Source organism: Barbatula barbatula (genome assembly GCF_947034865.1).
Source record: "Barbatula barbatula genome assembly, chromosome: 11".
In the NCBI taxonomy this organism is placed as follows: Eukaryota; Metazoa; Chordata; class Actinopteri; order Cypriniformes; family Nemacheilidae; genus Barbatula; species Barbatula barbatula.
The window spans coordinates 22,183,413-22,200,403 of record NC_136774.1 but is presented as its reverse complement, the minus strand read 5'-3'; the positions used below and the strand labels follow the sequence as shown (position 1 = coordinate 22,200,403).

General features: G+C 37.9%; 1 protein-coding gene across 2 annotated transcripts; it reads left to right on the top strand.

Annotated features, from left to right (window-relative positions):
* The first annotated feature begins 131 nt into the window (after positions 1-131).
* asic1a (acid-sensing (proton-gated) ion channel 1a) lies at positions 132-16,571 on the top strand. 2 transcript variants are annotated; one of them, XM_079467290.1, is made up of 13 exons: positions 132-192; positions 378-409; positions 637-706; positions 4,137-4,566; positions 6,001-6,196; positions 11,518-11,665; positions 11,739-11,866; positions 11,940-12,090; positions 12,761-12,817; positions 13,051-13,204; positions 13,406-13,497; positions 14,102-14,181; positions 14,888-16,571. In XM_079467290.1, the coding sequence occupies exons 4-13, from the start codon at positions 4,190-4,192 to the stop codon at positions 15,005-15,007; spliced, it is 1,503 nt and encodes a 500-aa protein (XP_079323416.1). In that variant the 5' UTR covers positions 132-192; positions 378-409; positions 637-706; positions 4,137-4,189; the 3' UTR covers positions 15,008-16,571. The 2 variants fall into 2 exon arrangements, with proteins under 2 accessions (XP_079323416.1, XP_079323415.1); XM_079467289.1 differs by lacking the exons at positions 132-192; positions 378-409; positions 637-706 and adding an exon at positions 2,901-3,085 and having other exon boundaries at positions 14,888-16,566.
* The last annotated feature ends 420 nt before the right edge of the window (positions 16,572-16,991 follow it).

Genomic DNA, 16,991 nt, shown 5'->3' with positions numbered 1-16,991 from the left:
CAGAGGCCCACTGCAGAGCCAAAGCTGACGGAGCTCTTTGCTTGTTTCTGCTGCTCTTTCCCGAAGGGGCCCAGTACATGTACCCATTCAGGGCCCTTGGCCATAAATAAGAGCCCCGTCCGCCACTCTGCACTGCTTTTTCTAAAAGGACACAAGGACTTTGGAGCACAGCCAACATGCCTGGAACAAAAGGTAAATATTGAGTGATAGGTTGTATTTATATGAGGGGAATAGTTTTTAAATTAAATGAGTGTACTGTAAGACAAAAATATGGCCTATTAAATCATCATTTTGAGTTATTTTGACAAAGGCATTTGTATAATCAAATGGAAATGAAGCACGTTCTGCAGGGAAATAAAATGGAATGATCTTTTTAGGTAATAAGACTGACAAGAAATCCAGCACAAAGGTAAAAATCTATACATTTATGTTTTTATTTATCAAATAACAAATAAAAAATATGTTTTATTTAAGAAAACAAACCTGTTTAATCTACCTTTCTTGATGATTTTTCATATATTTTTGTGTTTTAAAAAAACCCACCATATTACAATCTGAAGCCATTTACGTGTGTACTGAAATCTTTTAATATCTTTGAAACTTTCTTTTAAACGTATTTTGTCTCCCTGTCCTAAGCAACCTCAGAGTCCTAAGGAACAGCCGAAGAAAGGTGATCAGAAAGGAGATGACACCAAAAAGCAAGGAGGTGACTATATTGACCAATGTAGGACCGACGTGTAAAATGAGGCTTTGCATATGAAAGTCACAGACTGACAAATAAAACCTTTATGCATTTCATTCAATGACGGCTTGCAGCTAAAAAAGTGTCACTGATTTGTTCTGATAAACGACGGGGTAAAACAATGCCAAAAGCTTTGGATAAAAGCGTCTGCCAAATGAATAAATGTAAATGTAAAAGCAAATGATACAAGTTTAATAAGCCTTGGTTGTCATGTGATATTATTATAGACTGTCAACATTCAGTGTGGAAGAGATAAAAGGGAGAATATCTTCACTCATTTCTCTCTGACATGGGGGATAATTCTATTTTATTATATGGTTCCTGTCAACATATCTGTCTACCTCACAGGAGAGCAGAAGGGAGAGAAGCAATAATTTTCAGGCATTCGTGAAGCTGGCTCTGGAAACACTCCTGGGCTCTTGTCGACGCAAACATGGTGGTCCCCGGGGAAAACAGGGCTGAGGTTTGCTCCTCCCACTCAGCCAATCGAAAACATCCATCTCAGAATCGCAAAACAGAGCTCACCCCAAACCTCTGTAGCGACCGTCTGCCACATCTGTGCCTTCTCTCGTGGGTCTCAGGTTTGAATACCACTGCTGTTTTTGCTCATTGGAAGACTCTGTGATCCCCCCTCATCTGCTCACGCTGACTCCCGTGTCTGAATTCCTACCTGTGCTGTAAAAGTTAGTAATAAACATGATTTCATACACTTGCCAAAATTTTGAATTTTGATTGCTTTGTAGTACTGGTTTCTATATATGACAAGTAGTTGAACAAATCAGATGCAGTGCAAATAATAGAAAAAATATACTATATGCTGGAATATAAAGTCCCAGGATTACACCATTCGATAATAAGAACGGATCTGGAGAGTAGTTATAGTCATCCCATCTTAACTCATTTTTTAAAACATATCTGTTTTAGTACAGCGGCCCCATGTGAGTCAACGTCTGGGCATTCAACCAAATCAAAAGAAAAAATATATAGGTGTAGTGTAGCAATGCATCAGAGACAGCGTTGAGACACCGTGGAGGCAAAGAAGCATGATGCATTTTCTAAGCTCAGACATTTATTCCAGATTCTCATATAACAGGGTTTTGTGTTCATGTGTGTGATGTTACTGTACACACACACACACACACACACACACACACACACACACACACACGTACGCACACATTATGTTCATTATCTCATATATACATGCATTTATACAACCCTGTTACCAAACCAGTTTGTTGCTGTTGTTTTAATAGGCATTTATGTTTACAAGCTAGCTCATTCTACTATGACATAAAATAAAACAATTAATATCAAACAAACTGGAGTTGGTTTGTTTTGAGCCATAATAACACTATATTAAAAAATACACTAAAACAATTAAACACGATAGAGTTATTTCATTTTGGAACCAAACTCTTCATATATAAATGTATGTATATATGAGATAATGAACATACATGACAAATAGAATGGTGTCTTTGTTACGTGTCACTTTTATGGCTGTATCGATTTAAAAACCAAATAGGTCAACAATGAACTAGACATATTTTGTCTGAGTAACAACAATATGTACAAATATTAAAAATGAATAAGAATAAATGTAACCAGGGTTGTCCTGATATATGGCGTAAAAGATTGCACTACTGTTTCATAGTCAGAAAAAGGATGCCATACTTTCTCTTAACCACACGAGACAGGATTAGAGTCTGTGTGTGTGATGGCATATGCAGAGCCATAAACCTGTCAGTTTGATGTGGCCATTTCTCTTCCGATGCATTTCAACAATACCCAGTATTTACAAATGATTATTTGCATATGCGCACATGTGACCGAAATGCCACGTGATGTTAATTGGACCAGACCTATTTTAAAATAGTTTTGAATGTGAAATGTTGGTGTTGGTTTTTATTTTCAGAATGAAGATGACATCATTTATAACCAGATGTGCACGACCGAGGAAATAAATGGAGAGAGATGGTTTTAAAACATAACACCATGATACTTTTTGGTAGGCTTTTTAGCGTACTAACTAGAGGTTCACGCCCACAAAACTCACTCAGTCTCTCGCTTGCTCTCTCTCTCTCTCTCTCTCTCTCTCTCTCTCTCTCTCTCTCTCTCTTTCCCCCAATCATTCGGCCATGAAAGCTTTAGGATCGGGCTTCAGTTCAGACACCAGACGCGTACTGGCTCTTCACTGTCACGCTCTTCGTGAATCATTTCAAGACATGGATTTCCAGCAGTACGTCGGATGGAAGACAGGAAATGTTGATTGTGCAGAATTATACATTGTGGATAACTGGGTCGTGTTGTCATGCCCAGCGTCTATCTAAAGCGCTTCAGGTAAACGCATCGCATCGCGCGCTACAAGTGAGATGCGCGCTCTACTTTCTTCTTCAATCGCCGCCGATTTGATGTGCGCTACAATGTATCGAATTGTCACTGTTCATGTGATATTTGTTGTATTTTGGATAACGTGTCGGGGTCATATTGTACCCCAGGAATATACATTTTGCGTAAAGAAAATGATGGAGCAGCTGGTTTTGCATTGTGATATTATTGTCTGGACACTTCACACACATCTCTACTGTAATGTACAGGATGATTGACTTTTTAGTTTTTATTGATTGCCATTGATGGGTTTCATTGGGTTGTTAAACATTAATGATGATCTATTGATTTATGCACATTCAGGACACTAATCCATCTGTAATGTTTGTGCATGTGCATGTAGTGATCCAGTTATCCAGACATAAAGCCTTACTGGGAACTTGGCGTGGGTAGAAAATTACACTCTTCATCTATAATACATCCACGTCCCTATCTCTATCTCTATCTCTATCTCTATCTCTATCTCTATCTCTATCTCTCTCTCTCTCTCTCTCTCTCTCTCTCTCTCTCTATCTCTCTCTCTCTCTCTCTCTCTCTCTCTATATATATATATATATATATATATATACAGTAGGGACCTTGTGTCTAGTTAGATCCTGTTATACAAAGTGACCTACGGATATTCCTTCTGGACTGACCTGAGGTTACAACTTCTCCTCTTGATTCACTATCAAGGATTTAATGATAATGAATCCCTGTGAGGTTTCAATCCACAGCCTTTGTTCAGATCCTTGCTTGGATACACTTATGGACTGCATGATTGCATTTAATCGATATCTTTAGTTCGTTCTTCTGCACGAATCCAGTCATTGTGCATGTTAACATGTATGCATTTGGCTGATGCTTCTGTCTAAAGCGACTTACTATTATGTTCTACATGTCAGTCTGTGTTGTTGATGGAATGCTCTACCCAACCAAGCTGCACATTTTTACATTTTTGCTGAGTAACTAATTTTAAACTAAAATAATAACGAAACTGAAATCTGAATATTTATCTCCTTAGGGAGAGTATCATAGCCACCCGAGCCACAAGACCGGAAAAGGAAGACCTTTCCCATGAAGACATCCGTAATGGATCTTAAAGTGGAACATATGGACATTGACTACGAGCATCCTCCACCTCTCCAGGTGTTCGCTCACACTTCGACTCTACACGGCATCTCTCACATTTTCTCCTATGAGAAGATAACGGCCAAATGCTGCCTGTGGGTCGTTTTCTTCCTCAGCTCTTTGACTTTCCTGCTGTACGTCTGCATCGATCGGATTCAGTTTTACCTGGAATACCCTCACGTCACCAAGTTGGACGAGATCGCGACTCCCGTAATGGTGTTCCCCGCTGTGACGTTTTGCAATCTCAACTTCATCCGCTTCAGCAAAATCTCAAGCAACGACCTGTTCCATGCCGGGGAGCTGCTGACGCTGCTGGACTCGAGGTGGGTGAACTCGGATCAGGTGCTGCTGTTAAGTTCTAATAATGAGAGTGAGTCACCAGGTCGACTGTATCCTCCTGGCCTCCGTAAATGATAAGTGAGGGATTATTAAAAAGAGCGGAATCACGGGTTTCTGTTATTTATGGCTAGCTTGTTGAATCCCTATGAGTATCCTGACTGTTTCTTTTTCATTGAGAAAAGTGTAACACAGAGAGGCGACAGATGGTATGTGTCGGTTTTGGGCTGCTGAGTTAAATCTTCCATGTTAAGATCTTTTAATGAAATGTGATTTTTGGCTCAGCCGTCAGTATCGGCTTCAACTTGGCAATGCAGAAAGTCGTGATTTAGTTACTGCAGTGTAACACCCAGCGGTTGGGATGTGATGTGGGTTTGAATTGGACTCCAGTCACGCCTGCTTCTGCATTCCAAGTGCTTGCACAGTGGGGCTCTCTCTCTCTCCATCGCTCTCTTTCTAAGCAATACTCTGCGCTCTGCGTTTCAACCGTTTCTTTTCTTGAGGGTATGTCAAATTTAAGTTTAAGTATAACAGACTTCTGCTGTATTTTGGACTGTCCCTATGATGAAATCTGGCTTACGATTAATTTTCTATTAAATAATTGCGATAATGGTGATTAATTGTCTGTTTAAAGGCTTTGACAATTATAACGATTAATTACAATTCATTTAATCTATTAATAAAATAAAGATACATTACGAAATGTGAAAATTCTGTAAATAACTAGTAACATTCCCTACAGAGTGACCTTAACAGAAAAGACCTGTGTAGATCTCTATACACAAAATGTACAAACCTGATACAGCTCAAGTGATAAAGAAATGTCATTTTAACGTAAAAGTGAGTGCAGATCAACCTTGTTTTCTAAAGATTTACAATCATTGCGGTTATTTACATTTACATTTATGCATTTGGCAGACGCTTTTATCCAAAGTTATTTACATTGCATTATCCTTTACGTTTGTGTCTAAGTACTTGCAATCCCCTGGGATCGAACCTACGAACTTGCGCTGTTAACTCAATGCTCTTACCACTGAGCTAAAGGAAAGCATAATCTGAAATAATTGCGTTACATTAATACATTAATAAAAATGAATACATTAAAATGATCATTGTGTCATTATTTTGGTTTACATTATAAGAATCAAATGCACTGTCAATAGGGATTTAATAAAACTGGTTTAGACTTTATTAAAGTTAAATAAAACAAAAGCAAACAAAAAGCTGGTTTGGTGGAATAATATGGTTTCAACTGATTTATCTGTGTGACCGTCTGATAAGAGCCCCAAAACACCTGTAAAACCATGAACAGTAGAAACCAACTTTAGCAAGTTCAAGCTAGTTTTTTAGACTCTTAATACAAGACAGACACAGATAAATAATAACATAATTTATATAGCTGTCTTTCTCTCTTTCCATAGACATGAAATTCGGGACGCTCACCTTGTTGAAGAAAGTGTGTTGGAGGTCCTTAAGAGAAAAGCAGACTTCCGTGAGTTCAAGGCACGGCCCTTCAACATGCTGGAGTTCTATAACAGAACAGGACATGACATCAGAGACATGCTGCTGTCCTGCCAGTACAGAGGCTCTCCGTGCAGTCCTGAAGACTTCAGTGTGGTGAGATTCTTTAGGGAAACATCAAACAGTTTTCACTGAGGTCCTGTGCTTCTGCATCGCAGCTTTTATTTATTAGAGAGCTCTCCAAGGTGCTGAAGGGTCTGGAGCATCTTCTCGGTTGTCTTTCAGCTTTTTGACACGTTTAGGGGTGTAATATTTGGCAATTCTATATTTTTTACCACTGGAATGAAGTTAACAGTTGTGTAGTTTTACAAATCGTTTTGTACAACACATAAAAAAACACCAAAAGGTTTTTTTAACGGGCTAGGGTGGTAGAATGTGTAACGATGGCCTGCTTCCTTCACACTAACTTTGAAACACTTTTAAAGTTATTTGAGTGTTTTTACTTGGAAATGAACTTGGTAAAGGTTGAATAAAAAGGTTTTTGTTTGGGCCTCAAGGCCATTTAAAATGTTAAAAAGCCAGTATGTTTTTTGTGTTTGATTTCAAATTATACAGTATGATAAGAACTAAATCCCTTATCTTGCCTTTGCTTGACCATTTTCGATATCATCTTAACGACTTAAAAGAGCGTTAAACTTTTAACCTCAATCTGTAAGTGGAGATCTGAGTATTGACTGATTACTGAAAGTGATCATAAAAGCTTGGCTTCACCATGAAACCATAAAGACAAGGATGCTAAGATGTGGCTTTTTGGTGATGTAACAGTGTTTCTCTCCAAGTTTCCATGGCGACATGTGGAACCGACTCCCCCGTCTCTGTTTGAAGCATCTGAAGTCCTTTGTGTGTGTGTTGGTACTAATGTCCTACTTACCCAAATGCCAACATGAGCATATTGTGCAGGGATTTTTACATCTCTAAATATAAATGTGTTTATTGAAGCATAGGTAGTTCCCTGATGAGCAAGGAGTCTGGCAGATAATGCGGGATTTCTTATTTCCTAATAATTTTTGCTCACCTTCCATGCGAGGCTTTCGAATAGAGCTTAAAATTGCTATTGCTCCAGGCTTTAAATTTCCAGCTCGTCCGAAACGCCCTGCAGCCTGTAAAATAGGTCAGTGTTAAATATTAGATTTGCTGTGAAGTGTGAGAGAGTGTCTGGGATGTGCTATTCTTTATCTCTGACTTCACGGAGTCAGTGCATTGGGGAAAAAATAAGTCTGTGAAGTGCACCAGACTTTGTGTCAGTTTAAATGGAGGTTCGGGGATGGCCTGTCTCATGTCTTTCTTCGTGGCCAGCTTTACATTTGAATCTTGCGTTTTATGTCTGTACGTTGAAGTCTTTCAGCTCAACTGCTCTTTATATTCTCCCAGTGTGTTTGGCACTCCATTATTTGTAAAACATCAGAGGCACACATCACATGTTGTGAAAACTATTTGAGTTTGTTTAGGTTGCTGAAACTATTATTTAACAAAATGAACAGAGCATGAAATGTGATGTTTAAAATCAAGCTCAACAATTCAACCCTGTTACCAAAGAATGTAGGTTTGTTACTGTATGTTTACAAGCTAGTTACGTCCTACTAAAGATATTTTAGAATATTTAGGCTGTCCAACTGGGGTTAATAATTATAATTTACTTTATCTTTTCTTTTTCAGGCCATATTTTGTATCCTGTGGCATCTTGTCATGAATCTGCCTTCATGTCATGTCTATTCTTGGTCTTGAGGCAGATTCATGACAAAGTCTTGTGTTTCATGTGAGAGAGAGATGTTGGCTATCGGCTTTCTATGCTCTCTCTCTGGTCCGTGTCTTTGTTCCCGCCATCTCGTTTCCTCGTTAACCTTCCCTGAGTGTTTCATTACCCGCACCTGACCCTTGTCAATTATCCTGTGTTTGTTTCCCCTATAAAACATCCTCGTGTTCATTGTCCTGTGCTCGTTCATTGTATATTGTACCTTGGTCGTGTTTGCTGTACCCTGTAGTTGTACCTCATTCGTGATTGCTGAGTCTAGTTTTTCCCCAGTATCTTGTTCTTGTTCTTGTTCTTTGTAGTTTGGTGAGTCAGTCTAGTTTAGTCCTTAGTGTTTATTTTTTCCAGTCTAGTTTATCTGTGTCCTAGTTGTCATTATTTTCCTGTCTTGTTTTACCCCCTCGTGGGTTTTTGTTTTCTGTTTAATATTATTAAAATCCCTTTGTTAACCCCTTCATCCCCGCGTCTGCCTGCAATTGGGTTCTTCTCCTCACAAACCGTGACAGCATCTATCTCTAACCATTGAAGTGAAATTTCGTTTCGAAACCACAACACTGTTAAATAATTTTTGGTTCAACTTTAAAAAGTGCATCTTAAATTACCTGTTTGGCTTAATTTTGAGTTAAAACTTAAAATATTAGTCAACACAACGAGTTTGCATCAAATTCAGTGAGTTAACTAATTATTAATTGAATTAACACACAATTTTACACTGTGAAAATGTTGTTTTATAGAATTTCCCATGTACACTGTTAATTATACAGGGAAAACCTGTTATTTTACCGTTAATGTCTGGCGTGTTTTACAAGATACACTTTTTTTTACCGTTTATCTTTGAAATACGGTCAAAAACTGTAAAATTACACAAAAAGACAGCAAGTTAACAAGAAACACAGGGGAAACTATTTATCCTTATATCCTGTAATTTCCTATAAATATAATTTTAATCCAGTTGACATAAAAGTTCAATTTTTTAAAGATTTATTTTTACAGTGAATATTCTAGCCAGCATAAAAATTCAAAGATGATGTGTGTGAGAGAGGAACATATAAAACATACGTGCCATTCCTTTTTTTTGCACTGAGACTTTTCTCTTAACGACTACAGACAATGTTTCACAATTTCAGTGGCTAGATGAATAAATTATAGTGTAATGAATAATCACACATGGCAGTGATTAAAGTGCCTTTCCATCTGTACGTCCCCCCCAAACCTAAATGATGTTTACAGCTAATCATGACGGCTAATTGGACTCCAGAGTGTTGCCCGGGGAGACACCGGATGTGAAGAGAGGGATGCTGCGGGAGGACCAATGAGAAATCATGCACAGACCATCAAAAACTTATAGACTCTCTGAATCTTTAACACTGTAACCCATTAAAATTCCTCTCAGAGTTCCATTAAAATGTGAAAATGTATAGTTTATGTGTTTGTCTGGGATTGCTAGATCTTCTCAGTAGTTTAAGCCAAATATGCCCACCCTCCAAGGATATCCTGGTCCTTAGATATCAGGAGTCTAATCCCTCTTTAAAATTTAATTAGGTGAAATATTTTGACAGTTTCATCATGCGCCAAGAAAATTGTCAAGCTTGGAAAAGTAATAATGTGCCTGTCCCCTACATGTTTTTTTCGATTTGAGGAAGGATCGTTTTTCATGTTTCCGACCAAGAACATGATAATCTGTTTCTCATGTCAGAGATTCATTCATCCATCTTCATCCGTGTCGTGTTAGACCGCTGTTCTCATCGTTCCTCACATCGCCTGTGGTGAACACCTCTCAAACCTACCAGAGATTTAAATCAGACAGATCTGTCCTCAAGAGGACCCACCAACAGACGGGATTTAGGCAGTGGATCACAGAGGGAGAGAGGGACACGGTACAGGGTTTGTGACCAGAAATGACAAACCAAATCTCCGATTTCTGAACAAAGCCAAGAGGAAATTTGCAATCCATTTTCATCTGATATTGAAATATTTTAGAGTCACGTTATGTCAGATTTCAGAGCGATCCAACAGTTGGCTCAAAGGTTGTGGGTTTGATTCTCAGGGAACATGCATACTAAAACAGAAAATGTAGTTTGGTTTGTATCTGTCAAATGCATAATGTGCATTAAAATGCAAATGTCCGACTGGATACATAACGAAATAAAACGCTATCTTTAGGAAAAAGATTGCATGGTGAAAGTGCCTTTATGAGGTAGGGGTGATATTAACTGAAAGCAAAGTCATTTCAGCAAAGAGCAAGTTATTTGATAAAAAATGATGAAGACAAACATTTCTTTATTAAAAAAGCGTGCGCACAATGAAACCAGTACTGAAATGAAAATTTAAACCCATGACACAATAGCTCTCGAAACATAAAATAGCTAATGTTTTTACTGGATTGAGACAACTTTTCTATTTTGTCACTTTTACAGAACATTAGCTTCATCCATGGACTTTACTGATGTATTCTCAGAGGCGTGTTTGTCATTACATTGCTAAAGCGACGTGTGCTGCCTCACTCTCTTCACGTCAATACGAGGCTTCCTGAGACTCGGCGGATGCATGCAGGGTCATTTTTGCAGCATTGATGCACAATGTTTGTTTACAGCAAGTAGGAGTGCTAATGGACGCCGATGCGGACAGCACGGTACATCACTTTGATTCGGGTCACAGGAAGTAAGGCGTAGACACGAACGGGTGACATTTCTCTGTGCTGAGAAAGAGACGCTTTAAATGTTTCATTAACGTATCAAAGAGAACCGAGAGAGAATAGTGCACCAGGTTTGTGTGTGTGTCTCCTTGTTTCTCTCATTTGGTCCTCTGTTTCCATAGGAACCGGCTCCCATTAATAATCCTCAGCAGGTCTGAAATGAACTTCATTTTATTCTTCCTACTGCTCTCATTGTTTATGTCTCATGTCAGGTTTATGGAATGGAGTTTTTAATAACAGTGCTGAGTGAAAACAATACAACATGCCAACATGACTTTATTTCCTTTAATACATTTCAGCATGACTATTGTACAGAAACGTGCTGCTATTTGATATACTTTGATATGGGGATGAATTTGTGTCAAAATTTGTGAAATTACTGACTAAACGCAACATTGCAATATCAAGTGAGGTGGCCAATCAAATGAAAGAAGACGGAGCTACTGATACGTCTTTAGCTGTTCAGCAAGACGCTTCAGTTTTAAACTGTAAGTGACAAAAATAACGAACTGTTTCGTTTTTAACATCCGACAGTATTCACTGATGCAAACGACAAAATGCTTATTTAGATTAATAATATGTCATTTACGCGACTCATGTAATTTATAATTATCTGTCAATTTAGCATTTTATTTGGGTTATTAAGCATAAGAATAATTGTGTGCATATTGTAGCTAAATTAATTGAATGGTTATCAAGTAAATATCCTAAAAAAAAAAGATGAAATCATCCTCAAGGGCTGTGTGGCTTTAAATGGGTTTATAGATTGTGGTTAAAATAACCACAATTGACTTTCACTAAATGAACATAAAACCACTGAGACATTTCTCAAAATATCCTCCTTTGTGTTCAACAGAAGAAAGAGTCATATACAGATTTGGATGAATAAACGATTGAGAGAACTATGCCTTTAGAATGGAGTCTTTTGCCTCATGTGTTTTAAAGTGTGACTGTTTCTTCTGTGTGTCGCAGGTTTTCACGCGTTACGGAAAGTGTTACACATTTAACTCCGGTGAAAGCGGTACGCCAAAGATCAGTGTTAAAGGAGGGATGGGGAACGGACTGGAGATCATGCTGGACATTCAGCAGGACGAATATTTACCCGTGTGGGGAGAAACAAGTGAGAACAAACATCCCAGACAAACATCAGGTGCTCTATTAAAATGTCTTCTCATGCTCTTGTTCTCTCCTAGATGACTCGTCGTTCGAGGCGGGAATCAAAGTTCAGATCCACAGTCAGGATGAGCCCCCGTTTATCGATCAGCTGGGCTTCGGAGTGGCACCTGGATTCCAGACTTTCGTATCGTGTCAGGAGCAGCGAGTGAGTGTTGAGGAAATCTTGAGGGTTTATTTTGAGCCTGTGTTTTATTTAAACACAAGCTGTGTTTGTTCAGCTGATGTATCTTCCTGCTCCGTGGGGGAGCTGTAAGTCCACCCCGTCGAGCTTGGATTACTTCAAAGCATACAGCATCAGCGCCTGCCGCACGGACTGCGAGACGCGCTACCTGGTGGAAAACTGCAACTGTCGCATGGTACACATGCCCGGTGAGTCACAGCACCAGTTAAAATAGCATCTGAATCTCTGTCTGGAGAAACCAGCAGGGAAAAGTCAACATGCAGTCTCCAGCAATTCTACAATCTGACAAGCTGTACCTAAATTTAGCACAAGAGCAATATGGCTGCTTTTAAAGTCTCCATGAAACTCCAAAGTTTTTTTTATAAATATGTTAATCTTAAGGATATCTATAAACTTGTGTGCTCTAAAATTTTCACTTAGAATATATAAGCATTGGATAGGACAGTCTCTCACATCCACCGATACATATCAATGATTTTATTGATGACATCATCCTGCACTTCAGCTTCTCATCTGATTCTTCATCTGACTGTGGGATATACTAACACTATTACAATATTTTTATTTAAAATAACACTATTTTCTACACTATTAAAACTGGACGGGTCGCAATATGTCCCACACAAACTTTCTGATTAAGTGGAAGTTACATCAAGGCTTAAACAAATTGTATTTTCAGACACTTCGGTTTGTCTTTATCTTTAAGATAGAAAGCCAAACGCTACAGAAATTGTACTTTAAAAAGTCTCCCGAATGTCAGTCAAATAAGTTTGGAATGAGGTGAGGGTGAGTGAGTGAGTAAATGAATTGTATTTGTGGGTTCCATTTATGCTGATGGGATCATTACTGCCCCCGTAGGTGATGCTCAGTACTGCACCCCTGTACTATATAAAGATTGTGCACATCCTGCGCTTGGTAAGTAATTATTGTTATGAAGCGTCCTTCACTGGTCTGTAGCTGTATTTTACTCAACTAAGATCTACACTGACCCATTGCATTCACTTTTTCTATACCACATTTGCCTGTTATAATGTTCGCCTGGTAGAGCGTTGTGTTAGCGGTCAGGGCTTCAAATATAAAAATGTTATTTGTTACCCATCAATGTAATGCATACAGTGCTATGAAATGTTTGTCTTGTGGTTGTGCAGAGTTCCTGGTTGAAGGAGACAGCCATTACTGCACGTGCGAGACTCCGTGTAACATCACCCGTTACAATAAAGAGCTGTCCTTCGTCAAGATCCCCAGCAAAGCGTCGGTCAAATACCTCGCAAAGAAATACAGCAAATCTGAGAAATACATAGCGTACGTGTACAAATATATTGGTCTGTTATGTAAGTGACATATTGTTAGTTGTCTATCACATCACTTTCGGTGTGTTGGAGATTGCTGGTTGATTTGAACATTTAATAATGTATTTATTAGTAACTATAGTATGTAAGATTTGTCATGAGTTAGTCTGTTTGAATGTGAACTGATATTGTGTTTTGATGTTTGTTCTGTCAGTGACAATGTTCTGGTGCTGGATGTGTTCTTTGAGGCTCTGAATTATGAAACCATTGAACAGAGGAAAGCTTATGAGGTGGCGGGTCTGTTGGGTAAGTTCAACCCTAGTAACAACGTGCATTAAAAAAACGTTAGCTGCGTCGAAAATTGTGACATTACATACTACAGTTAAACAAGTAACGTCCTACCGAGGGTTATACAGTATATTACGAGTAGTATGAATACATTTCGGACATTCTGCATCCGCCATGTTTTATCATCATGTGACCCATTTCGCTCTTTGACCTCTGACGTATTAACAACAACCTGTTAGGCTTTGGTAAAAACACTATTACATAAAACATAATTAAGTCACGAGAAATTAATATATTGGTATTTACATTTAAAAATGGCTTTTATTTTTTCGCTATTTGATTTACTCTTGAATTTTACCGTTGATCAGCTCCCGTGGCATCATGGGATCGAGAAGTGTCCGTTCAATACACACTTACAAATCTCGGCGGAAGCAATAGACCATCCGGGTATTTCTCGCCTACTATTTTGTGCTTACAGAGGATTAGTACATACTATAATGACTGATTTTCGCCTACTATATAGTATGGAAGTAGGTGATTTCAGACGCAGGGTTTAAATAGAACAAGCCAACAAGTTTTGCATTACGCACTATTTTTTATTTTTGTGTACGTGTGTTTGCAGGTGATATTGGAGGGCAGATGGGTCTTTTCATTGGAGCGAGTGTTCTGACCATTTTGGAGCTTTTTGACTATCTTTATGAGGTGAGATTTATCAAGGTCTCAACCACAGTCATGTCCTTTAAAAATTCCTATACAAATAATGTATGCTCAAGGTCATTTAATTTGGTTTACAACGTTTATTTTTAAGAATGCTTTAAGTAGTACTGTAAGTATGAGTGCTACTATACCCCATATGTGTACTACAGTATTTTAAAGCACTTTGGAATCACTTTTAGTTCCTAAGTATACTATTTTAATGATGAGAAGTACAGAACAAGTATCCATTCTTATTATTTAGTTTAAAAGAAGTATACTAGAAGACTAGACTTTTTTGTAAGACCTGTGTAAAATTTAGTTTACTTAAGGAATACTAACAAAACAACTGTCAACATTTATTTACCCATTCCAAACCTGTATGACTTTCCTCACAAAAGGTGATTCACTTTAAATGCAAACAATGATCCGGACTGTCAGGCTTCACAAAAAATGCAATAAAATATAGTTGTTTAAAGTCTTCTGCAACCATCCAATAGCTGTCAGATCTCATTTATCTTCAGCAATATTTAAGTATGCAGTGTAAAGATGTGCATGTGTGTGTCACATGACCAACTGCGACACAGAAAGGTTAAAGACTAGAGCGTCATGCAGGTTTGAAACGACGTGATGATTATGATGATGATGACAGATTGTTCCTTTTAGTGAAGAATAACAATTTGATTTTTTTGTGTTTTTTTATTGATTGATCAAGGTCATGAAATACAGGTTATGTCGCTGTTCAGACAAAAAGCACCAAAACAAAAGCAACACTGATCATGGGAATGTTCTCGGTTTGGATGACGTCAAATGCCACGTCGCTAAATTTCATTAGCATTCCCACAATTCTCCAGCTGTTTGCCTGCCACACACACACAGATTATGTTCTAGAGATGATCAACATTATCTTCTACGTTCTAGCAGATCAGAACTGCAGCGTGGTGGTCTATTCTGTTACTCTGTAAGAAAACACGAATTTTCTAGGAGTTTTTAAAATGTTTCGTGTTTTTTTCAAACAAGCTGTTTATGATGTTGTCGCTTTAAAACAAGAATGTCAATTACATTAAATATGAATGGAATGGCTCGATCTTTTGTGTGCCTGGACGTTTTGATGGAAACGCATCTGCCGGCTTGAGGACTTATTTCATGTCTTATATTATATATGAGCTGCGTGCATCGTAATGGCATTGACATGACTAAAAATGTAATGTGACAGACAAATCATATCGCCTGGTATTGTTTGAAGCCCATCCTGCGTGAGATACAGTACAAAGACCTGAAATGAGCATGATATCTGAATGACCCGTAGACTCCCAATGTGATGCATGTCAGGCTTTGGTACACAATGTCACGTTTGTCGCTGAAACAGGCGTATGTGTGTTTGTGTGTGCATGCATGTGCGAATGTGTCGATTGCATGTTTGTGTCTGTTGTTGTTGTTGTTGTCTTGTGAGAGAGAACGTTTGTTTGCACATGCACATGCAGGTGTTTGTTTGTTTGTTTGTATGTATGTGTGTTTTTGTGCATGTATATGTTACATGTGATAAATACTGGAACGGCAGGGTGGATGTTAAGTATTTTTTAAACCGCAATGACGTATTTCCCTTTAGATTAACCATGGTTTTACTAAACAAAAACAAATGGTTACCACAAACGGTTGTAACCACCACAATTTTTACCATAGTTTAACCATGGTATTTGTATTAAAACATGGTTATACAAAATGGTAACCAATTTGCCTTAAATCCATGGGTACCACACTTTTACTACAATAAAACTATGGTTAATTTTCATCAGGGTTTTTAAAGTCTGTGGTTATATTGATATGAGTCAAATACCAGTTATGATAGAACGTAGTGTTATCGGCATATTGTTGTGGAGTTTTTGGCTATTTGTTATCATTTTCTTCTAATTTGGTTTGGTTTACCATTCTAGCAGTCTACTAGTGTACTTGGTCTGGTTGTTTTCAACCAATGCTTATTTTATTTTAAAAGAGACTAAAGGAATGGGTAACACTTTACTGAGAGCCTTTACGTATAATGCATTATAAATGGTAATTAAGGGCATGATTCATTATAATGTGTGTTGCACATTATATCTTGTTGTAAAGAATTATAACCAAATTAAAAATGCAAAGTGTAACAAAGAATCGATAAGTGTTACAGTTACAATTTATGAGACATTACAAGGCATTGAAACTATACTTTCATAAAGCATTATACATATATGCGTCAAGCAAAGCGTTACCAAAGCAGGATTTTCAACAAGCAGTTGCAGACGTTGAAATGTGTAATTAAACATCTTGAGACATTTCTGTATTATTTTAATGTTTATCACCTGGCTGTACTAAATATGTTTTTTTTATACGAATAAACATCCATAAAAGTATGCCTTCAATGTACTTGCCTGGAATATTTCTTTGTTTACGTGTGCATCATAAGTTGTGTGATAATTATGTAAAGATCAAATGTTTTCAAGTTTATCTTCCTTCGAAATGTGAAATTCCTCTCTCGAGCGACATCAGGTTCCTCATGGGATTTACCCTTTGTAATGCTGTTCTTTTATTCCAGCTTTCTAACAGATGGATCAAGGTGCCAATGGTCTAATTTAGGATATAACAATTTGCAATCTAACATCATTTACGTGACAGTTTTGATCATGTATTCTCTTAAAAAAACAGATAGGATCTAGGAAGCCATTGCTTGAGATAAATCTAGCAATGTGTCTCGACATTGTGTCGTTTTGCCTGGAGGCTCCGGTTACCGCTTGGCCTTTATGTGCAGGTCAGATTAAAGTTCATGCATGTGAGTAACACATGAT